This window comes from Phyllostomus hastatus, unplaced genomic scaffold (assembly GCF_019186645.2).
Source record: "Phyllostomus hastatus isolate PE091 unplaced genomic scaffold, TTU_PhHast_1.1 phas_contig_40, whole genome shotgun sequence".
NCBI classification, from domain to species: domain Eukaryota; kingdom Metazoa; phylum Chordata; class Mammalia; order Chiroptera; family Phyllostomidae; genus Phyllostomus; species Phyllostomus hastatus.
In genome coordinates this window covers 54,348,911-54,375,024 of record NW_025333872.1, presented here as the reverse complement: position 1 = coordinate 54,375,024, position 26,114 = coordinate 54,348,911, and the positions used below count along the sequence as shown (strand labels likewise).

Genomic DNA, 26,114 nt, shown 5'->3' with positions numbered 1-26,114 from the left:
ATTCTGGGAGGGAGGGTGCGTGCTTGTATCTCTATACACACATGTACAGAGACAAACTCTATATATGTGTGTCTACATCCCTATATAAATCCTTCCACACACACACCGCACTCAGGCTCTCCCCCTCTCACACATGCACATACAGGTATACATAGTATCTCATTCTCTGGATTACATAAAACATGACACCCTGCTCAAATGTAATTTGCTTAGAGTGATTTGTCTGTTTAAAAAAATTCACAGTTCCTCAACAGTAGTTAAAACCCCAGGTCAGTTGCTGTCTGTGAAATACTGTTCCCCTGTATTGGCATGAGGTAGACTTCCCAACCGGGGAAAGAAAACAATACGTTAAGAAGAAGGGTTATGTTTTTTTCCTTTTTTGAACAGAAGGCCCCTTTTTGCTTTGTTCTTCGGGTGCTGCAGACAACTTCATGGAGGAAGCTTCTTGAGGTGACCTGCCGGGCCGTTCTGAGACCTCGGACCTAGCCTCCTGAGGAAATGGGGGTGATGCACAGCTGTGCCCTCCCACCACCTCCCGTGGGAGAGCCGACGTGCATGGCTGCGAATCCGCTTCCTGTCTTCCCTGAGAACTGACGGGCGGCTGCACAACAGTTTTATGCGGGCAGTTTGCCACCATGTGCGTGATGCTCTGACAGTAATGGCACTTCTTTGGCTGAGGAGGTAGACTACATTCCTTAGCATGATGATCAAGGCCACCACAGTTGTAGCATCTGCAACAAAAATAACAAAAACAGCTTAGAAGTAGGGAGTATGTGTCAAACGTTATTTTGTGTATTGAAAAAGATACCAAAAGACACACACTGTCAATGAGATCACCTTATTTTAATGTACCTTCTTAATAAGTATGTAATGAAATTCACCATGGCAGCAGCTTCAAAGGCCATCATCACCAAAACGCTCCAGCAAAGTTACAAAGCGAGCTGCCCTCAACACGCCAGTCAACGTAACACATGAAAGCTAATGAATCACTTCCATCTAGAAAGGCCTGACAGGTTATTGTAACAGAACAGTTTAGCCCACTAGAGGGCAGCCAATGCTAAACAACCACCACAACAAAAACCCCAGCTAGCTTTAAAAGATAGTTAAAAGATACAACTGTTGACATAATACAGCAATGTGCTCAGCAACTGGAAAAGTTAAAGAGCAACTTAAATGTTATCAGTTTAACATTTCTTTGAGTATTAATTATATTGACTATGGAAACCAGTCGACTAGAAGAATATTTTTCCTTTGTACAGATTAAGTAATGCAGTGAAATTTGATATATGTGAAAATCAGATGTCTATGGTGAATGATATCTGGCAAATTACCAAGTAATTCTGGAGCAATACGGTAAGTATCTGACCCAGAAGAATGCTATAAAAGAAAGCTTCTAAATACTTAGGTTGGATTTAAAAAGGTTGGAAGAGTTCAGTGATGGAAAGAATCTACTATCCTTACTTTCTATAAGAAATTGTTTTCTCCTCAGGTAATTATTCTAAATTGAGATAAACATAAAGCCCTCCTTAGTTAGTATTTAAGTATGCATAGCTTTGTATTAGATGTTTGAAAATTTGATTTTGCTTCTAAAAGCTGAACAAGTTAAATTATTTGGAAGATGCATGCTCAATTTCAGTCAGATTTTCTTCTAAAATTTTATATTAAAACAACAAAACAGCATAAAGTGGAGAAAATAAAATTTGATAATTACAAATGTTTTTACTCTACTTTTTGAGCATAGAATTTGCTTATTGATTTGTATCTAAATGAAATATCTTAAGGACTTTCTATTTTACATTTATTTTCAAATACATTGATGACACCATAATTCTCATTATAAAGCACAAACAGTAGGTCGCAAAGTTTTAAGAAAGAGCAAAAAAGTGGTAATTGTGAGAGTCAGCTTAAGAATATTATAACAAAATAATTGTAATTAGATTTGTGTGTGTGAGAACAGCAGTAATGTAAGTAATAACTTACATTACCATATATTTCAAAGACAAGCTAGTAAGCTAATACTAATCTACTGAGCAGTATATGTAGGATACTTGGTATTTTATTTTCTGGGATATGTTATAAAGAGTGAAATTTTTACTTGGCAAAAACTAGGAAAACTATAGCCTGCCTCTCCAGTTATTAGTGGTACCTAATAGATGCTAGAATAATGAATTCACAAGATGGGCTTTTATTCTTTGCGATATTAACAAGTATTTTACCTAGGGGAAAAATATAACATATTATCAAAAATTAAAGGGAAAAACCAAGACAGTTCTTTTTCTAATTAAATTATTTATTGTGTAATTACATGCCTTAATATAATAAATAAAACTTTGTAACTAAAACTACAATGAAGTTTCACTATTGTTTCAGCCATGTGTTTTAAAAGATAATGCAAAATTAAAGAATAAAAATCGCTAATGCTGGAAATTCAGGTCTCCAAAATAATACTTAAAAAGGGCATCTTTCAAAAATACCACCTTTCAAAAGTAACCATATTACTTATAATAACGTTTTCCTGTATAGTTCTTTTCTATAACAGGTAAGTGAATTCTTAAATTAGCCCATCTATAAAGTATCTCCTTTGACTTAAATTCACTTTCTTGAGGATAACATCCACTTAGGAGCTCATTTTCAAAGAAAGGGAAAATGGGTTAAAGGCTGCAGTAATAGAGCAGGCTCTCCCACGGACACATCAATTTCATCAGCCACTGTGGCATATACGCGTTATCCAATTTAGGGAATCATTCTGCCCACTCATTTACCATGGGCCTGATGTCAGGATTCCGCTTTCACAAATGGGGTCTTCCATCATATTCTACATGTGCATTTACCATTACATTTGGGTTTTAAAAGTTATTTTTAAGGATACTATATAATTTTGGTTTCCTTGCATTTTGACTTGGATAGTTAATTCACCCCCACCCCCCATCTTTTCAGATATGTGCCATCATTAGGCCAGTCGGCCTTCCACTCTGAAAAGATTTGCATTCAGTGTATATATATGCTCAGCCTTTAAAGGGAAAGAGTGGTATTTATTCTCCTCTATTTAATCATTCAATGTCAATCACTCTTACTAAGAGTGCAGATCACAAACCATTATGAAACCCCTTCCTTCCCAAAGGACTGATAACCAAAATGGAAATGTTCAGTTACCTTTCAGCTCACAAAGGCTACCAGACCACATGCTCCACATACGCTGTATGTGGCACTAGTCTCCCAGGCTCACTCTCCACACCTCTCCAAATAGGGTTACTTTTGTTAGTTTGAATGAATTACACTGTGGTGTGAACATAAAAATGGCATGTGTGCATGTGTATAGCTACAAGCTTAAAAAATACAGGGGTGGGTGAAAATATGTATACATACACAAAACAGTTTATTCTTATGTTATTATTTATTGTACTATTTATTTATATTACATCTGTAAACATACTTTTGCCCATCCCTGTATAAGGGCACAGACTGACAAGCAAAAGACTATATACAAATAAACCATACTCTGTATGTATTTTGATAACCCAACTAATGTTAAGTACTTTACAAAATGATGAACCAGTGGCACAAAGGATATTTTCTCATATATTGAACATAAAGATAAAAATAAACAAAATGTTCAAATTATCTTAGGTTATCAAATTCTTCACAGAATTACTTTATACTTTAATTCCAAAGAGAATTATTATTCTCTTTAATCCTAAAGAGAGTAATATAGAATTCTAATTCTATATTACTTTTTATAGGATGTTTAAAATGGGAAATAATCATATTGGAGCCACTTTTTAAAAAGAATATCACAATTTTTAAATGAAAGAAGAAAGCCAACAATTGTTATATTAGCATCTAAAATTGCAAATAAATAAAAACAAATCTTTTAGATTTACATCTTTAGGAATATTTAATTACATTATGAAAAAAGTAATTATGAGTTTTATAAACTAAGCCCCAAAATGTACATTAATTAATAGGTTGATCAAAATATAGCCAAGTTTTCAGGATTCTATAATAAAAAATGGAAACTCTGATTAGGAAATCAGAATTCAGATCTGCTACAGTCCTTGAAAAACTTATCATTTTGGGAGTGTAGAACACCAAATAAGTAACTTATATCAGCAATAACAGAACTGAGCTCAACTGAAGACCACTAGATTATATAGACATATAGAAACACTGATTTTTAAACACCTCAATAGCTTAAATGAAACAATTCAACGACTGTGTATTTCCCCTGGATCCCAAAAGTGATTTTTAAAAATTGGCCAGAGGGGTAATACCACACACAGATGAGAGCCAGATTTGCCTGTCTAAAAATGTAGTGGATAAAAATGTAACTTAGGTGCATCTAAGTATTTGTAAAGTGTTAGTTTAATAAGAATTTGGAAACTTAAATCTGTATTTTGGGGAGTTTGGTGGAGGCATTACGAATAAGAATATGATGATTTGTAAGCTTTTCAAGAGAAATGATATATTAAAAGAACAGTAAGTAAAGCAGTATCAGGGAGAGAACATGGAGTGGACAAAAATTGCAAGATACAGGGTGGGAAGGAGTGAATATTGGAAAGGAGCACATAAAAATACCTGGAGAAGAAAAGTGAGAGGAAAAAAAAATCAATGGAGAGGAAAAAAAAAATCAATGCAGTTTCCCAATGGGAGGCCAGAGAGGCTAAAGGAAAGCCACATTGGAAAGAATTTCGAAAACTACTTTGGGAAAAAGATAACTGACTCTAAAGAGATTGTTTATCATTTTAATCTTGATACAGTCCTACTAAAATCCAGAACTAATAATACTAATAATTTTCATCAAATCTATAGTTTTCAATGCTAATGTGTCTGAACACTTGTTATCTAATTCAATTGTGTGCCAATCAACCAAACACGGGGAGCGTTGGATCCAAGTCTGATGGTGGTGGGAGGTGGATGGGCAGAAATGCCATCAGAGAACCCGAGAAAGATCAGGAAAAGGAAAGATCCAGAGTTTAGCTTCTGTAAGCAGTCTGCCCACTCTGTATTTCCTGAGGGCAAGAGAGAAAGATTCTAAGACCAACCTTCCAGATGAATGCCCCATTTTGTTCTGGTATCTCCCAAACAATCTAAATTTATACTTGGGTATAGTTTGCCCACAGCATACAATCTGCTCCAACATATCGAGGGGAGAGTTAGAAAACTTGGATGAATCACAGAGCTGGAAATGCCTTTCAAGACAGTGCACATGTTCTCTGACCTCTATCAAAGCAACCTATTCTTTATGCGAATTTATGCTTCTTTTAATTTCCTCCTTCTTACATCCAAACTCCTAAGACCATAAGCCAATTAAATAATAAAACACTTAAGTAAACTGTTAAGAGTCTTCCTAAGTACAGTGGTAAGAATAGTATTCAGTTTTCAAAAATATTAGTGGTGAGTCCATGTTCTTTTAAAAAGGTTCTTATGGAACAAATACATACATAACACAAAAATTATTTATTTGTATCTTTCGAAATACAGAACTCCATATCCCCCTTAATTACTTTAATGCTAAAAATAAAGTAACCTATACACCACAACAGGGCTGAACATAATGTTAACAGAATTAAAATGACAATAACAGAAATTATAATAGGCTCAATTTATTGAGAGCTTACTATGTTCCAGACACCGTATAAAAGGTTTTGAATGTGTTGTATAATTAGTCCTCCCCCAAGTCCTATGAAGTACTGCTATATCTACTTGTACGGATGAAAATATTTAGATTCAGTTTCTATAGAAGGAAATTGTAATTGAAAATAATAAATTTCACTTGTATTTTAATTACATAAAAACATCACACCTGACAACATTGATGTAAATTTACTATATGTCAGCCTAAAAATATATAGGGCCCTGAATGTAAAACATCAACACACACACACAAATTTGAAGTAGATCTTTCTTCAGATTTGGGTTTCTGCTCTGTCACCACGCTGTGGGGAAGTGAACTTCTCTCTGTGAGATTAAAGGTTGAAACTAGTCCGGTCCAGACTTGTCACTATCACTGCCCAGTTTTATTTCTACCCTTCTCGTACTTTCTGTGTCAAAATATTTTGTCTAAAAAATTAGTAAATAATTTTCCATTCCCCTTAGTCACCTGTTTATGACTGTAAATCAGAACATCAGGTTGACATGCTACAGTCAGAGCTAGCAAACTGACTCAATTAAATCCCAGTCAAAATAAAGCAACCTGACGCTTTAGTCAGCCTGTATAGTCACACTGTGTGCAGATGGTCTCGTTAGGCCTTGAAATAAATATTACATTTGGATTTTCTATCATTGGAACAAATGCATACTGAGACCGCTTCTCTTGGAGGGCAATTTGACATATTTCAAAATATTTATACACATACCATCTGACCTAGCAACTCTACCTCCAGCAATCAGCCCTGTGGGAATATTCACTAGTAAGCACAATGATTTTGGTACTAAGATATTAACTACAGTATTGTCCATATTGGCAAAAAATAGAAAAATTAAATGATAATGCTAACAACAATAATAAATGCTTATAATCAAATACAGTAGTCTGGCTACAGAGTCCATATTCTTTTTTTTTAAGATTTTATTTATTTATTTTTAGAAAAAAGGGAGGGAAAGGAGAAAGAGTGGGAGAGAAACATCAATGTGTGGTTGCTTCTCTTGTACCCCCTACTGGGGACCTGGCCTGCAACCCAGGCATGTGCCCTGACTGGGGATGGAACTTGTGACCTTTGTGGTTTGCAGGCCTGCGCTTAATCCACTGAGCTACACCACCTAGGACCAGAGTCCATATTCCTTACCACTAAGTTGTAAATATATGGAAATGAAAAAGAGATTAAAGTACATTCATACCAAGAAACACTGCAGGCATTAAAAGGAGTGAAGTAAAAGAATATTTTAAAAATGAGGTGGATCTATTTGTACTGATTTGGAAAGATCTCCTAAAAAGTGAAAAAAACAAACCACAGGATAATACATAGATGTATTATAATCTTATTTGTTGCAAAAACACTATATATAAGTAGTTGTATGCATTTTTAAATGCAAAGAAAAACCACTGGAAAGATAAACCATAAATTAACAGTGGTTACATCTGGTGAAGAGTTAGTAAGGTAAAGGAGAATTTCATTTTTACTTCCTAAATTTTAGTGGTTTCTTTTTTAAGTAACAAGAATCTATATATTATTTGTTTAAGAAAAAAGAACAATTATAAATCTTCACTTCCATTTTTTAATTTGATGTTCATTATTAATGTTAGTCATCCGACAATGAACCTGCATACCAAATAGCTCTAGAATCATCTTAAAAGCTTTTTAAAAATACTAATGCCTGTGTCTTACTCCTGACCAATTAAATCAGAACCTCCAAGGCAGAGCTCTAGGCATCATCAGTACTTTTTAAAAAATACTTCTTTTTATTGTATTTTTTCCATTACCATTTATCCTCCTTATGCCCTCTCCCACCTCCCCCGACGCCTCTCCCCACAATCACCACATTGATGTCTGTGTTTGTAAGTTCTTTTTCTTTTTTGCTCAAACAAAGCTTCCCAGGAAACTAGAGTGTGAAGCGCCTTAAGAACCACAGCTGTGTACAAACCCAGGTTCTGCACCAACAACCTTACTGAGAGATTACTGTATAATCTCAGCCATGAAGAATTGGTTCAAACCAGTAAATACATCTCCCAAAATACTGTTTCAACAGATCACTGATGCCTCGAAAAGGAAAAGGAAAAGGAAAAGAAAGGAAGAAGAGAGGGAGGGAATGAGGCAGCAAGGAAAGGAGGAAGGAAGGCAGAAAGAAAGGAAAGAGGAAAGGTATATATGTTTCGTTTCCTTACTGGGAAAGAAAAATGACTCCCTAAAATTTCTGACTGTGGTAGCACAAAACCCCACAACCTTTTACCATCACCAATCCTTATTTATTTCTGGAAGGAAAACACTGTAAATCTACTGAGTTTGGCTTCAGAAGTGATTTCTTTTTCTGAGGCCATTATTCAATTCTTAGTTCATCAATCAAAGATGGGTTCAATGTGTAGTCGCCCATGTCATCAGAATGGGTGATAATTTATAGCTCTTGAATCTATTGATGCTTTCTCTAAACTTCAACCATCATTACCAATTAACTTTTATTGATTTCCCATAACAACTCTTTTAATTCTCCACCTTCTGTTGCCTCTATCTAAAATAGTTTTCAAAAGCATTTGCACTTGTTTAGTATGGATATACTCATTTAAACATTTCTCCTAATAGCTAAATTCTGTTGGCTTTGAAATAGAAAATTACTTTCTTATGTAGGTAGATACAATAATAACATCTCTGCTTTTAATAAAATCTACTAGCCATGGGATTTTTAAAAGCTCTAATACTAAGATCACATATTGTCTAAAAGAGTGCCACTGATAAAGTAACTATTTCTCACTCTTGTCTTCTATACTTAGAGCATAAGCAAGTCCATAACAGGTGGTCTACAACCTCCAGAGTAAGTTTGCAATGTTATATTTAAAAAGCAAAATTTAGTCACTGTAATTGCCATTCTGTTCTTTCTGGTGCATGGTAAATGATAGATGTTTGGACAGTTCTGTATCGCCTAGTTCTACTCATAGCAAGCAAGAGCCAGTCTGTTCTGGCATGGAACTAATGTGCATTCAAACTCTAGAACTTCTGGCAGTAGAAATGAATAGTCTGTCTCCTCCAAACTTCAGTTTTTGGATCATTTACTAAAGTTATCTGGGATCTGTACTGAGTTCAAGGAGTGGGGGTGTGTGTGTGTTTTTTTTTAAACTTGCTAACTACTGTTCTAACTTCATGAATTATGTGGTTGGTTCCATGATGAGAAATTATCTCAGTACCTTATCTGTTAGTGGATTCAACTACTTATATAACACTGATGCAATAATTTTCATAAATTCAAATGAAAAACAGAAAAATACAGGCACTTAGTATCTACTACATGTACAACTTTGTACTAGATCCTAATGAAATGTATGTGAATCATTAGCTGAATGGTAAGATACATAGTTACATATTTTATCTTGTTTGACAATGTCTTCTGACTGCTTTTTGGATTGTCTTATGTTTGTTTATTAGTTCTTGGATACTTTCTGATTAATGCCATAGACTGACATCTATATTGTAATGCCAGCTAAAAATGTACCAGAGTATCTTGAAAATCAACTAAAATACAGTAATAGCTCTATTTATAAACCTTTCTTCATCTCATAAAAACAAGGGAAGATGGAAAATGTGGGGGATGGATATGTGATGAGTGGGATGCAGGGTACCAGGAGAAGTAGGGATGGAACACACAGAAGGTTAAAACGAGGACATGGAAGGGACCAGAAATCATTGGAGAAATGGGGGCAAAGGGAGTCTTTTTCATGTAACGACACTTCCATCAGGTACAATTATAAGCCAGACATTTTTGTATTTCATTCCATCATGTTTAAAAGTAGTTGGTAGAGTTAATGGCAATTCTCATGGAACAAAAACCTTTGTTGAGACTTTCCCACTTTGTACCATGAATTCTGGGTCAAAAGTTAAATCTGTCTTTTAAATAGAAATGTTATCTCACATTTAAGTGACAAAAAAACATCCCAGACAGGTAATCTGTTCTGACTAATGGAAAAGTAGAAAAAACAAGAAGAAAAATGTACTAACATAGATAACTTAATGCTTTCCAATTTCTTGGGAGCAAAAAGTGTGTTGGGAAACAGAACCTGTCTCACAGGCAGCAGACAATGATCTCAGCACAACCCGGAGGAATGTGCAGGTCAGGACAATGTGCACTGGATAAAAGCCACATGCATTTCTGAAGTGGCAGTGTTGTAACTACCCAAAACTGCAGGTTTCAATTCTTGTTGAAACCTAGGTCAGTTTATCTACCATCTTTGGTCACACTGACCTTCAGGTATAGTGTATTTTTAGAAGGTTAGTGCTGGTAGCAAATATGAAGGAAAGGAAAGGCATTTAATATTTAACTTATCCTGACATAATCAAAACTAGATGTTTGCTTAGATGGAAGAATCAGATCACAATATGCAATCTGAAAATGTTGGTTCAATTATCTATGATAGCAGTGATGCTGAAAAGATAAAACTTCTACACCACTTGCTTTTCACCAGACCATTTCACATTCGCCAGTGCCAGGGGTATGACAGGCTCTGTAAATAAGCACTGGGTGGGCCTGACGAGACACAATTCCGTGACTGCTTTTGTGTCAAGTTCTATGGGGAATTTTCTTGCTCATCACATGATTTCTTTTAGACTGTGGCTCTGTAAAACAGCCTTATTTTTATGGTTGGCATGATTTCACAAGTCATTCTAAGGTGGTATCTTTTTCTTGATGGCACATTCAAATTTTTTTTTTTACTACTGATAAACATTTGGCTAGAAGCACAACAAATTTTAAAACAGGAATTTTGTCATGATTACTTTATATGTGAAGCAATAGTTTGTTATCTGGAGAAGTGAATGTGAATATCTAAACCGTATATGAAAGAATTTATATACATAATAAATAAAATTACTTAGATATTAAAAAAACCTTAGGTATACAGATAACTGCAAAATTAAAATGTGACTAGTTCACATTTTATCACATATACTCCTCCGTTAGAACACAAAAAGAAGAGACAATATGAGAAATTTCGAAGAGCTTGTACACAGGTCAAGAATCAATTTTAGTAGCATGTCAGAGGAACTGTGCAGAAGAAGGTTAGACAGCAGTTCTGGGTGTGCAAACTGTTCGCAAGCTGGAGGTGAAAGAGGGCAGATTAAAAGATGATGCTACCTTAGTTTTAGCCAAATGAGTTGTCATTATTATTATTATTCAGTCAAATGGGTAATTCAAAGCTTTGAAGGAAGTTACCATGACTGAGTTATCTTTGATGAAAGTAATAATGTTGGTAGTATGAGTTTTTATGAACATTGAGTGTCAAAAGCCTCCTTATTGTTATACTACCAAATTAATATTACTACTGAATTGTTGCTATATTACTGAATTAGTGAGAACTGTGTGTACACTTTCCATCTAAACAAAGTTTATATGAATAGCATAAAAATTTTTATAAGGGACCTGTTGTCCTAGGGCACACTGTTTTGCAGCATCTGTCTAAAATAGACCCTCAGGATTAATTCATGTGCAAGAGGCAACAGGAGATTGTGCCAAACCTTCTCTATACTTACTCAGGAATCATAAGGAGTTAAAACTAATGTGCTGAAACCATCAAGGAAAGGCTCTAATGATCGATAAATTTGATCTATTCCAGCACCAGGTGCTACAGAGGAAAATGATGAGGTACAGATGAGAAGTAAATGACCTATGTCCACTGCCCCCGGCCCAACTGGTCTTTCTGTGACTCACTTTATACTGCCCTTTACCAAGAATCAGCAGTTCTTAAATTGTTCGCCACGTAGGTAGGTAGGTGACAACTGAACAAGGAAAATTGCTACTATGTTTGGGTAACTCCGTAAACTGTGATATTACCTCCTCTCCGCAGGTCTGATTTTGAAAATTAAAGTTAAGGTAAAGTCATGTAAGGTGTTCTTGGCCTTGGGGCTACTTCTCCACTCCTCTTTACTGTCTGCAATTGCCCTTCATGTCATCCAGACTTTTATATGACTAAAGCTTGATGGTCATGCTGCTAAGGAATTCAGCAGACCTTTTCTCTGATCACTGCTCCCTTAAGGAAGTCTTGTTTCCCCATTTGAACATTTTAACATGTGAACATGTGGCCACTTATATAAAAAGAGACAGCTGTCAACCAAGGATGGAGGTAAAAACTGAAGGTGGAGGTATGAGAAGAGCATATAGGTCCCTGGACAGAGACAGGATTGTTTACACGCATCCAAATACTCTTAATGTTACCCATTAGGACTGGATTCTACACATCAACAAATTTATGTGTGCATATTGTATCCGCCCAAACTGGCTTGTCTTAAAGCCAATTCCTTGAGTATTTCAACCATAGAGTTTTCATCTCCTTTGGTCACCCTTTGATTTTTGACTGGTAGAAATTTACATGAAGAATTTGGTTTATTCTCTCAGTAAGACGAAAGAAACAGAGTCACTGAATAATTCTTCTATTTTTTTTTCTAACAAATCTTGAAAAATACCCTGGCAGGTAGGGTGAGAGAAAAGGTTGTTTGGATAATACTATTTCAACATCAGTTCCCATACTGCATTGCCCCAAGTATTGTATGCTTTTCCAAGAAGATGTAAAAAACTTCAGAAGACAGCATTTCTTTGTAGTCTTTTTTCTTTCTAATCTTGCATTAAACACAGTTGAGAATTCAGAATTTTTCATTTTCTGTCTTTAATGGCAAATAGAAGAAAATTGCCAGAAGATGTTTCACAATTGTTAGAAGAATAAGAATACAAAGACAAAGACAACAACACCTCAGACTCTTAACCATGATGGTGAAATTAATTGGATAAGCTGTAACTCAGATCATGAGTCTTTACATAAGGTAAATATGTGAGATACATGCATATTTTTCTCAAACTCAAGAATCAAAGAGTGAACAATATATTTCTAAGACAAGAAGGAAATTTGTTATCCAGTTGGGGAGGATGGCATCATACAATATTTTTTAGAAATTTTTTAAAATATATTTTATTGATTATGTTATTACAGTTGTCCCATTTTACCCTCTTTATTCCCCTCTGCCCTGCATACCCCTTCCCACCCGCATTACCCCCCTTTAGTTCATGTCCATGGGTCGTACATGTAAGTTCTTTGGCTTCTACATTTCCTATACTATTCTTAACCTCCCCCTGTCTATTTTATACCTACCATTTATGCCACTTATTCTCTGTACCTTTTCCCCTCGCTTCCCCTCCCACTTCCCTCCTGATAACCCTCCATGTGATCTCCATTTCTGTGATTCTGTTCCTGTTCTAGCTGTTTGCTTAGTTTGTTTTGTTTTTGTTTTTAGGTTCAGTTGTTAATAGCTGTGAGTTTGTTGTCATTTTACTGGTCATATTTTTTATCTTCTTTTTCTTAGATAAGTCCCTTTAACATTTCACATAATAAGGGCTGGGTGATGATGAACTCCTTTAACTTGACCTTATCTGGGAAGCACTTTAATCATTCTAAATGATAGCTTTGCTGGATAGAGTAATCTTGAATGTAGGTCCTTGCCTTTCCTGACTTGGAATCCTTCTTTCCAGCCCCTTCTTGCCTACAAGGTTGCATTTGAGAAATCAGCTGATAGTATTATGGGAACTCCTTTGTAGGTAACTGTCTCCTTTTCTCTTGCTGCTTGTAAGATTCTCTCTTTATCTTTAATCTTGGGTAATGTAATTATGATGTGCCTTGGTGTGTTCCTCCTTGGGTCCAACTTCTTTGGGACTCTCTAAGCTTCCTGGACTTCCTGAAAGTCTATTTCCTTTGCCGGATTGGGGAAGTTGTCCTTCATTATTTGTTCAAATAAGTTTTTAATTTCTCGCTCTTCCTCTTCTCCTTCTGGCACCCCTATGATTCAGATGTTGGAACATTTAAAGATGTCCTGGAGGTTCCTAAGCCTCTTCTCATTTTTTGAATTCCTGTTTCTTCATTCTGTTCTGGTTGAATGTTACTTTCTTCCTTCTGCTCCAAACCATTGATTTGAGTCCCAGTTTCATTCCTGTCATTGTTGGTTCCTTATACATTTTCCTTTATTTCACTTCTCATAGCCTTCATTTTTCCTCTAATTTGTGACCACATTCAACCAATTCTGTGAGCATCCTGATTACCAGTGTTTTGAAGTATGCATCTGATAGGTTGGCTATCTCTTCATTGCTTAGCTGTATTTTTTCTGGAACTTTGTTCTTTCATTTGGGCCATTTTTTTTTTGTCTCAGTGTGCCTGTTAGTAGTAAGGGGCGGAGCCTTAGGTGTTCATTGGGGTGGGGCAATCTATGTTGCTGGGTTGTGATGCTGTATGTGGGGCAAGGGTCCAAGAGGAAACAATGCCACTTGCTCCTCGCTCTGCTGGTTTTCAGTATCTTCCCCCACAACCCACAAGCAAATTGGGCCCTTCTGGTGCTGATTCCCAGGTGGGTGGGTTTGTGTATGTTCTAGGACCCATGTGGGTCCCTCCAACAAACTCTCTTGTGAAGTTGGGAATCTCTCGCACTGCTCCCTCAACCCCCACAGATGTTTTCGGTCAGAGGTTTGAGGCTTTATTTCCCTGCGCTGGGGCCTTTGGGTTGCGTGGTCTGTCTCCTGGTTGTTCCTCCCAGTTATCTACATGGGAATGTGGGACACCCAGTCTGCCAGCTGCTGCTTTGCTGTGAGTTCTCTCTATCCCAGCTGTCTATTTCTGCCTCTCCTACCCGTCTGGATGAATATTTCTTCTTTAACTCATTGGTTGTTGGACTTCCATACGGTTCGATTTTCTGTCAGTTCTGGTTGTTTTTTGTTTTTAAATATGCTGTTGTCCTTCTTTTGGTTGTGCAAGGAGGCGCAGTGTGTCTACCTATGTGTCCATCATCTTGGCCAGAAGTCCTTTTGGTTTCTTTTAGAATAAATTTTTGCTAAAAGGACAATTGTAACAGTACTTTCACTTGATATAGTTTAATAGGTGGACAAATGCTAAAGGCACAGACTGAAAGGGGATAAGAAGCAGAGAAATGAACAAGCTCATTGAATTGATCATCCTAGTCAATGCCTAGAAATAAAAATATTTTGCTAGTATAGGCTGAAGAATATGACCAAATACTCTAAATACTCATATGAGCAAAAATGAAAAGCTTTTAAAAAAATTAGTCATACAAAAAAAGTCAATGAATTGTATTCTCGTGAAAGTAGCATATGAAAACACTTTTATCATACCACTAAAAAACAATGAAAAATCCTGGAGAAAATATTTTAAAAACATCGTTTGAAAATGCATCTTTTTATCAGGCAAGCATGTAAGGAAAGCTTAGAAATGAAAAATAAAATGAAAGTTGAAAACTGAGGTGGTAAAAGTAGGGCACTGAAACAAACTCTACCTTGGAGGTATCTATAGATGCCTGTGAGATAATGCCCAGTAATGCCTTTAAGCTTTGATGTTGTAAAAGAGATGATGGAGGAAACAAAGCGTAGAACCTGTCTGGAAGTTAGGAGTCTAATAAGATACCTTGCCTGGTAGAGCTAGAAACCCTTCTCACAAACTGCACTCAAAATGTAAAGATAAATGAGAAAAACAAAACCAAAAAACTTGACAGAAGAAAGGGATGGCATGAAAATTTTCCTATCCCCCACATGGGAAGAAGAGAAAACAAATCTCCCTTTATAACTTATAACCACGGCCCAAACTGTGCATGGTGTGGTTCTGCAGTTCAAGTGTGGATGTGGCATGAGCTGAGAGGTTGTTATTAATGGCTCTCACTGGGTACAAGTGCTTCCAGGCACAAGACAAAACAAACACACCCACACACACAAAAGTCCTTGGGGAAAAAATGCACCTTTCAAGCAAGTCAGGAGTCAAAGAAGACCAATAGATAAAAATTCAAAAAATGTAAGTGGTTAAAAATCATGAAAGACATAAAAAAATAGGGTACCATAAAGTACAGCCAGTAGAATCAGACCCAAAGACCTCAGGTATTGGATTGATCAGACACAGACTACAGAAAAAGTAAATGCTGACATGTTTAAAGCAATGGTTCTTAACATTATCAGGCCAATGCCTACTTTTTATACTAAATATTTTTGTAATGCTCCTATTCCTATCCTGTAAGAAGTTTTATATATACAGATATGTATACACACACACACAACAGTGGGCAAAACCAGGGCTTTTTTTTGTCTTTGTGACATTCTTTTGAGTTAATAAAACTGTTGTAATATTCATAACCTGCATGACTTTTTCCATATGAACAGCTGTAAACCTACCTCTGCCCATCTGTGTGCATTTATTATACATATACATAACTTAACTATAATATGTGGCAGGAGCAGGGGAAATACATATTTCAATGAAAAATACAGTAACAAAACCACACTAAAAGACATAATGAAATTGTCAGTGCTTGTACTTGTTTATGATAAATACATCTGGATTTCATAGAAACCATTTCATACCAGGCACAGGAAAATACAGGGGGTACAAGGGAATATAGGAATAATCAATATGAATGTACCTATATACAACAAGTGAAAGGAAAATCACCTTAATTGAAGGAGCATAACATGTCAAGACAAATTTAAAAACAATATTAAAAAATAAAAATATATAATACTCTTCAAATGAGCTAGACTTATTTCAAAAGTGCAATATCCAATTTGGTAGACAATAGTGACGAAGTATAATAGGAAATGTATCATGCATCTTTTAGCTCCACCACACACTGAGACATAACTTCAGTGTGAAGCATACAAAAAGACCTTGGAAACCACCACTGTTTAATAGCTGATGGGGAATATATGATGGATTGAAAAACAAAAAAAAATATACAAGAAGTTAAAAAGGAAGCACTTCTGGAAACTACCACAGTAAGGCTGAAAAATAATTTGTAATCCCAAAATACATGATTTTTACATGTAATTTTTTACAATATACATTCTTTATCTCTGTGTTACAAAGAAAATTAAGAATACATAGGTTCTGTAGACTTCTGACCATGACAGGCTTACTGTTATTATACTTCCTCTTCTTCAGTAAACAACTACAGAACTGGAAAACGTGTATGAACTAACTGTTTACAGACACTGAATGGAACAATAGGCAGTGGAAATCTGTAATGATTTATGGGGGTGGGGATGTTTAAAGTAAGCACATTTGACCTGACTTTCTGCCTGAGTAGACTTCAGGGACTAGGGATCAAGAAGTTGGAACCCAAGCACGGTACAGTGGTATCAGAGAGCCAAAGAGGTACAGATTTGAGTTCAGGGTTCATGAGGCAATTTGTGGGACAGACTACTGGAGAGAAGAGATCAGTGCAAAAGAGAACCATCCACACCTATACACAGAGTGAGAGTGGAAAACAGAAAAGAGACGGGTTTGCTGAAGAAGTAAACAAGTACCCAAGGGCACACTGTGCTGGGAGACATCAGCCAGAGTGGAGAGACCACAATGGAGTCCAAGTCCAGCACCTTGGGCATTCAGTTGAAATCTCAGTAAGCTCATACCTTATGAATAAGGAAGAACCATACCCTAGAGGAAGGGTCACACCCCAGGACTAAACATAAAACCAAAAATACAACCACACTAAACTAAAACAAGGCTAGCAGAATAAAAATCTCCCAGTTGTTCAACTGCCAGTCAGAACAAGACTCAACATCTTGTAAAGGAAATACAAAAGCAGACTAACTACAACTACCAGCCATTCTGCATACACTTAAAAAATATTAGTAGATATGTAAAAAAGCAGGAAACCCATACTCAAGGGAAAAAGGCAATCAATAGAGAAGACCTTGAAGAGACCCAAAATGACTGATATAGAAAAGGACTCAAGACAGCAATAGTAAAAATGTTCAACAATGTAAAGAAGAACACAATGAATGAACAGTTGGGAATTTTTGCTGAAAAATATAAACAATAAAAAACAAATAATCTAAAAATTCTACAACCAAAAAGTTATAATATCTAAAATGAAGAGTTATTGATTGGATAACAACATATTAGAAACCACAGAGAAAACAGGCAGTGAATTTAAGGACAGATTACAAGAAAATAGGAACTTTAAAAAGACTGAAAAATATGAACAGAGCCTCTATGACATGTGGAACAGCATAAAATAGTGTAATGTATATGCAGTTGGAGTCTCAGGAGGAGAGAGAATGGTGCAGAAAAATGCTTGAAAAAAGGCCAAACATTATCTAAGTTTTATGGGAAAAATCCTGTATCAACAGATTGAAAAAGCTTATAGAACCCCAAATATGATAAAATCAAAGAAAATCATGCCATGACACATTATAAATAAAACACTAAAAGCCCAAATAAATAAAGGGGGGGGAAGACATGTCATACTATGAAACAAAGAAATGAATAACACTTAATGTCTTTTCAGAAATAATGAAGGTCAGGTGACAACAGAACACCTTCACAGTACTAAGAACGAACAAAAAACTTGCTGAAAGAATATATGAACTGCACTCTCACAAAAAGAAATGCTGAAGAAAAAAGGCTCTTTAAGTTAAAGGGAGATGTAATTGCATGGAACTTAGATGTACACAAGGGAATGAAGAGAACTTGAAATGAGATGTATATATAAACATAAAACACTATTTTCTATTCTTAGTTCTGAGGTAAATACTAATTTAAAGCAAAAGTAATAACAATGAATTATGGATGTATAAGTTAAAATATAGTAAATACATAGCACAATAGCACAAAGGATAACAGTAGTGAATGAAATTATACTAATTACACTTTTGTAAGATTCTTACATTTTTTAGCACATGAAACAATATTAACCAAAAAGAAATCAGAAAATAAAGAAAAGAGAAACAAAAGAAAACAAATGAGAAAAAGAGAAAACAAGTAGCAAAATGGAAGACTTGTGTCTAACTATATCAGTAATGAAATACAAATAGTCTCAATGCTCCAATGAAAGGGCAGGGATTGTCAGATTTCATTTAAAAATTAAAACCTAACTATATTTTGACTACATGAGACACTTTATAGTCATAGAGATGCTAAAATTAAAACGAAATAATTCCCAGTCAGGGTACATGCATGGGCTGCAGGCCATGACCTCCAGCAGCCCCACATTGATGTTTAAGCCCTGGCTGGCATAGCTCAGTGGATTGAGCGCGGGCTGCGAACCAAAGTGTCGCAGGTTCGATTCCCAGTCAGGGTACATGCCTGGGTTGCAGGCCACGAGCCCCAGCAACCGCACATTGATGTTTCTCTCTCTCTCTCTCTGTCTCTCTACCTTCCCTCTCTAAAAATAAATAAATAAAATCTTTAAAAAAAACGAAATAAAAAATAAACCATGGATATAATAATCATAAAAAACTTGGTGTGACTATATAAGTATCAGACAAAAGATACTTCAAAATGAAATATATTACAAAAGATGTGGGAAATTTCAGAAACACAGAGGGTCCATCCATCAGAGAACCTAATATTCCCAAATACAAGTATGAATGAAATGAACCTGCTATTAACTGAGTTTCGAAAGGGAGGAAAGCAAATATTGTCAGAAGTCAAAGAAAAAATAGATCCACAATCATGGTTGGATTTTAATATTCTTTTCTCAGTAATTGATAAAACAAGTACACACACACACACACAATATAAAATATGTCAGCTACACTATCAACCATAATTATCTAACAGATATTATGTTGGGTTGGCCAAAAAGTTCATTTGTTTTTTTCCATTAGATCGCTCTAGTGGTGCTTAGTTGTCTGCAACTTCCTTCAAAACAATTTTGTTAGATTATGTGACAGCTTTCTTATCAGCCTACATTTAAAAAACAAAACTTACCAGCCCTGGCTGGTGTAGCTCAGTGGACTGCGTGTGGGCCTGCGAACCAAAGGGTTGCTGGTTCGATTCCCAGTCAGGGCACATGCGTGGGTTATGGGCCAAGTCTCTGGTGGGAGGGCGTGTGAGAGGCAACCACACACTGATGTTTCTCTCCCTCTCTTTCTATTTCCTTTCCCCCTCTCTAAAAATAAATAAATAAAATCTTAAAAAAAAGAAAATAAAAAATAAACATCAAAATTAGTGAATTTTTATATAGCCATTTTAATATTGAAGATGGAAGAAAGAAGCAACGTTTTTGGCATATTAAGCTTTATTATTTCAAGAAAGTTAAAAACACAACTGAAATGCAAAAAAAGATTTGTGCAGTGTATGGAGAAGGTGTTATGACTGCTTGAATGTGTCAAAAGTTGTTTGTAAAGTTTCGTGCTGGAGTTTTCTCACTGCACAATGCTCCAAACCAGTTAAAGTTGATAGCGATCAAATCAAGACATTAATTGATATCAATGTTATATCACACAGGAGAAAGCTGACATACTCAATATATACAAATCAATAAAGTTATTGATGAAAATGAAAAGTGTCTTTTGCAGAAATGTAAATGTACTTTTTGACCAACCCAATAGAACAATATACTCAGTTATCTGCAAATACGTATTCTTCTGAAGTGAACATGGAACATTGTCCAGGACAGAACATACCTGGGAACATAAAATAAGTCTAAAGAAATTTCAAAAAGTTAAAATTGTATAGTATATGTTTTCTGATTACAGTGGAATCAAGTTTAGAAATACATAAGACATTTCGAAAATCTAAAATATTTTAGAAATAGCACAATACACTTTAAAATAACACTTAGGTCAAAGAAATCACAAGAGTAATAAAAATGAAAACAAAATATGTTAAAAATTTGTGGGATGCAGTAAGAGAAGTACTCAGGAGAAACTTAAAGCTTTAAATGTTTATATTAGAAACGAAATGTTTAAAAAGTTAGTGGTCTGAGTTTTAAGAAGCTAGAAAAAGAGCAAAACAAACCCAAAGTAAGTTATCTGAATTAAATAATTGATAGATATCAAAGAAATAGAAAACAAACAATTGAGAAAGTCAACAAAGCCAAAAACTGGTTTGAAAACATTGCTAAAATTAATAAACTCTCAATAAGACTGATCAAGAAATGAGACAGGAGAAAGACTACCGGTTTGTTCCCTATGCTGTACTTCACATCCACATGACTATTCTGTTACTACCAATTTGTACTTCCTAATTCCTTCACTTTATTCACCAGCCCCCCAACACCCCTCCCCTCTGGCAACTATCAGTCTGTTCTCTGTATTTATAAGTCTGTTTCAATTTTGTCTGTTTATTTTGTTCTTTAGATTCTCTGTGTAAGATCAAATGGTATTTGTCTTTTTTTTATTTATTTCACTTAGCTTAATACCCTTCAGGAGTGTCTAACCCATTGCCTGTGGGCTGCATGCAGCCCAGGATGGCTATGAATGAGGCCCAACACAAAATCATAAATTTACTTAACACCTTTTTTTTGCTCATCAGTTTTCATTAGTGTTTGTGTATTTAATGTGTAGTTCAAGACAACTTTTTCCCTTCCAGTGTGGCCCAGAGATGTCAAAAGGTTAGACACCCCTGCTTCTAGGTCCATCCATACTATTACAAATAGCAAGACTTCATTCTCTTTTATAGTAAAGTAATATTCCATTGCATATATGTACCACCAGTTTTTAATCCATTCTTCTGTTGATGGGCAAAGGGTTGCTTTCATAGCTTGCTATCGTAAATAATGCTGTAATGAACACAGTGGTGCATATATTCTTTTGATTCTGTTTTGTGTTTCCTCAAGTATATACCCAGAAATGGAATCACTGGGTCATAAGGGAGTTCCATTTTCAACTTTTTGGTAGCATAGGAAGTATAACCACTAATATTATAATAACTATTAGACTAGGTGGACACTGAAAATATCAAGGGGAAACACTTTGTAAAGTCTGGTCATCTAACCACTAAGCTGTACATTTGAAACTAATAAAAGTAATATTGAATGTAAAAAAACAACCCCAGGAGAAATTACCAATATCAGCAATAAAAGAGGGGATATTGTTACCTATCTTACAGATATTGAAAGAATGTAAAAGAGTATTATGAATAAGTTTATGTCAAAAATATTCAACAAATTAGGTAAGAAGGACACATTCCTTGAAAAACTACAATGTAAGAAAAACCTGACATATACATTTGACGTTTTATGACAGATGATTCTATGGGGAGTTGTCCCCTGCCTTATAAGACTTCTAGCAGTATCCCTAACCTCCACCCACTAGATGCCACCACTTGTATGGAAAATGAAAGACCAAAATTTCCCCCACAAATTTCCAAACAGCTGTGTAATGGTACCACCTTGGTCAAGAACTATTATGTTAAATAAATAAGAAGGAACTGAAAATATGGCCAGGAGCAAAAGACTCTAAGACATCACCAAGCAAATTGAAAAAATACATAGAATACCTAGAAACAGAAAAAATAAATAATTGAAACTAAAAGCTCAATGGATGACTTAAAAAGCAACTGGATCAGAAATAGATGAAGAGAATGTTAAGAACTTCTGCTTCCAGCAGTATGACAACTATGTGCAGAACACTTGGGAAAAAAACCACATTTTTTAATACACTACAAGGCTTTCAGAAAATAAGGGGAATGGCCCCCCAAATAAATCTGGAGGCAGAGTTACAGCAAGAAGCAGTGAGCTATAAGCAAATTTTAAGGCATGACTGCCCTGAGGGCAAATGATATTAGGGGTCTAATAAGTGAACAGACTGAGTCATGGACCAGCAGCAACTGAACTTGGGCCCCCACCCCCTTCATATGTTGAAGCCCTACTCATTAATGTATTTCAATATAGCGCCTTTAAAGAAGTAACTAAGGTTAAATGACTCATAGGGTGGGATCCTAATTCAGTATGACTGGTGTCCTTAGAAGAAGAGGATGGAGAAAAGGCCATGTGAGGGTAGAGCAAGAAGGCACAGCCTGCAAACCAAGAAGAGAGGCCACAGGAGAAACCAAACCTGCTGACACCTCAGTCTTGGACTTGAAGCTTCCACAACTCTGAGAAAATAAATTGTTTAAGCCACCCTGTCTATGGTATTTGGTTGTGGCAGTCCTAAGACATCAGACAAACATTAACCAAAAGAAAGCTGGTTTTATTAATAATATAGAGAAAATACACTTTGAGACAAAAATATATAGGGCAGGGCCAAAGTAGGTTTATAGCTGTGAGTACACAAAACAGAGTTTCTTCTTGTATTATTATTTATTGTATTATTTTCCTTTCAAACAACTGTAAACCTACTTTTGTCACACTCTATTCTTAGGGATAGAGAAAGATGCTGAGTAATGAGAAATGGTTCAATTCATTCATACATATGCACAGAAAAATGGACATATCTGGAAGGAGAAATTGACAAGTCGACCACTTTTGGATACTGAGTTGAACAAACCAGCTGTGGAGAACATTTTGGATTATTTGAGGGAAATCTGAACATATTCAGGTTTGAGATAAGATAATAACACATAAAAAGAAAGGAGATTACTGGCTAAAAAATTCACAGGTTATAAAAACTGTCGGATCACCCGGTGATCTTGTTGCAGGTCCCAGAGCCGCACCCTAGAGAGTCGGTTTGGTCTGAGGAGTCTGAGAATCTGCATTTTTAACAAGCACCGTAGCTGCTTGTCAAGTGGGTGGGTGGTGGAACACACTTAGAGAAATACTGACTTAGAGAGTGGAAGAGAGAGTAGAGGGAGGTAAATAGTGTTCACCTGAGAAATAGGAGTGGGGGTTGATGTGGAAGAAAATTGATTATGCATCTTCAGTCAACCTAGGGGACCAGGCTCGTTTTTTGTTAGGGCAGAACTAACAAAACTGCCTTCCACTAATACAAAATAGTATTGAATGCAAACTTTAACTGAACAATAAAAATTAAACAATTAAAGAAAAACATTTTTTTAAAAAAGCTGTACATTTTGGCAAACACACAGATATGAAAACACACAAACACCCCCCACCCACCCCACACACACTGGGCTAGAAGATCGATCCAGAAAACTATATACTAAAGTTTTCATGTTGGTACTTACTCTGGTAAGGAGTATACTCCTTTTCTTTTTTTGGCTTGTGTGTATTTTGAAGTTTTATATAATGGTCATGTACTGTCTCTCTAAGTAAAATTTATTTTAAAAAATAAACAGTAAAAGGGCAAAAGATTATGTTGCAGTGTGCTGTCCTTCATGGAAAAAAGAATAAAAATTTACAATTAATTACATGTACATTTTAAAATCTCTACAACATAAACAAGAAACTAAGAACAGTGGTCAACTATTGGAAGGATGAAAACAGACTTGGAGAAAGGACTTCTTTTTAAAAATAGGACTATGTGTTGTCTAGTTATTGTGACTGTGTAAAGCAGAGCTGCTATTTTAAAATGAAATGTTATGTATATTACATATATAATTTCAGAAACTTTAAATATTAACACCAAACATCTGAAGAATGGAGGATCTGGAAAAATCATCTAACCCAGTGAGTAACCTTTTAAATGATAATATTTTGCTTTGATTTCAATCTCTCCTTTTTTCCCAAATTACAAACAAAAGATTACCTAGGAGAAATATAAAAATTAATATTAATGTGATTTTTCTGCTAAATAAGGAAGTAGTTGTTGACTAACTCTCTCACCTCTAAACACCAGATACACCCCTGTGTGACCTCCATCCTGCCAAACTGGATGGCTGCTTATCGGCCTATTAACACAGTTCATCCCTCTCTTCGAGATCTCTCTCTCTCTGAGGCATGGCTAGTGAGGAACAACTCTCTTCACTTGCCTTCTCTGTCCACTCTTTCCTTAGCTGTATCTTGTGACTTCCACCTCTAAATTTTTCTCAGTCCTCAAAGGGCTCTCATCCATCCCCATGGGATTCAATCCTGTCAGTATGTTACTGGCCCCCACCTCTACCTTGAACTATATATCATACATCTCTGCTGCACAGGCAACTCAAAATTAATATATGCAACACAGTACTCTTGATTCTCCAACTCTGGCTGCTCTCATCTCACTGAACTGCATCACCCTTCACCCAACTGCTCACACCAGAAATTAGTCCTCCCAATTCCTCTTTTCCTCACACTCCATAGCCAGTCTACCAGCAATTCTTGTTGTCATATTCAAATCATGTCCAGAGTCTGACCACTTCTTTCCTTGTCCACATCCCTGTCCAGGCCAGCATCACCTCTCATCTACCTGCATTATTGCATCAGCCTCCAAACTGGTCTTTCTGCTTCTATTCTTCCTCGCCAAAGTCTATTTTCCACATAGCAGTCAGAGTGGAAAAAAAAAAAAATTGCTCATGTCACTCCTTTCTTCAAAACCCTTCATGTGCTATCCATTTCACTAGGAATGATATCAAACTGCATAAATAATTATCACCTACATAGTGCTCTACAAACAGGGCCCTGCCAATTTCTTGGCCTTCAACTCGCACCTCTCCCCTCAGTCACTCTGGTCATACTGACGAGCTGGAGCCCCTCAAAGAGGCTAAATTCATTACTGCCTCAGAGTCTCTGCATAGCATTTGCCGTCTGAATAGAAATCACTCCCCCAAGAGCTGCACAAGGCTTGTTCCATCTCTTCATTCAGGTCTTTGCCCAGATCTCATCTCCGCTGTATCCTGACCATCAAACCTAAAACCACCCTACTATTTCCCCCTGGCTCCTTGTGCTGCTGTATTTTTCTTCACAACAGTTACCACCACCTGACTTTACATTATACATTTGTTTGTATTTTTGTTTCTCTGCCTGATGTTAAAATGTTCGCTCCAGAATGGCAAAACCCTTACATATCCCGTTTTGGCTATATGCTCAGTGCCTACAACAGTGCCTGGCACACAAGAGGTGCATAACAAAAGTTGGGGGGATGAATGATTTTACACATGAGGTAACTGAGGGGCATAGACAGTTAATTGCCCAAGGTCACAGCTACTTTATTCAAGAAATCTTTACTAATGATTTAGTGTATACCATACAGGGTGACTGGAGCTACATACACAATAATGAATGAGGAAAATCAGACCATGTCCTCATGGACTGACTATACACATCAAAAGAACTCAGTAGGTCTCATGGCCTACTGCTTTATTATACAACCCCCTTTGAAACTTAAAAAAAAAAGTCTTTTGACACAGGCAGAGGACCTCAGCAGACCCTTTCCCAAGAGGACATACTAATGGCCAACAGATACATGAAAGGATGCTCAACTTCACTAACTATTAGGGAAATGCAAATAAAAACCACAATGAGATAGTACCTCATACCTGTCAGAATGGTTATTGTCAGTAAGAAAAAAAAAACCCAAACAAAACAAGTGTTGGAGAAAATACTGAGAAAAAGGAATCCTCATACACTACTGCTGGAAACATAAATTGGTACAGTCACTACAGAAAACAGTGTGACATTTCCTCTAAAAATTAAGACTAGAGCTACCACACGACCCAGCAATCCTCCTTGGTATCTGCCCGAAAATTTTGAAGACATTTATCCATAAAGATAGATGTGGCCCTATATTAATTGCAGCATTAATTTATGGTAGCCAAGATAGGGAAACAACTTCAGTTTATAACTATGATTAGATTAGTCAACTGTAAAACTGGAATTCCTGTGCCACAGGAATTTCAA

The 26,114-nt window shown here is 36.1% G+C and overlaps 1 protein-coding gene across 2 annotated transcripts in view; it reads right to left on the bottom strand.

Moving 5' to 3' along the window:
* Positions 1–361: 361 nt before the first annotated feature.
* The window catches only part of LIN28B (lin-28 homolog B), a 111,703-nt gene continuing 85,950 nt past the window's right edge, over positions 362–26,114 (bottom strand). For both annotated transcript variants that reach the window (XM_045844179.1, XM_045844180.1), the window contains one exon: positions 362–731. In XM_045844179.1, the coding sequence (XP_045700135.1) occupies positions 362–731 (370 nt within the window). The remainder of the gene's footprint in view (positions 732–26,114) is intronic.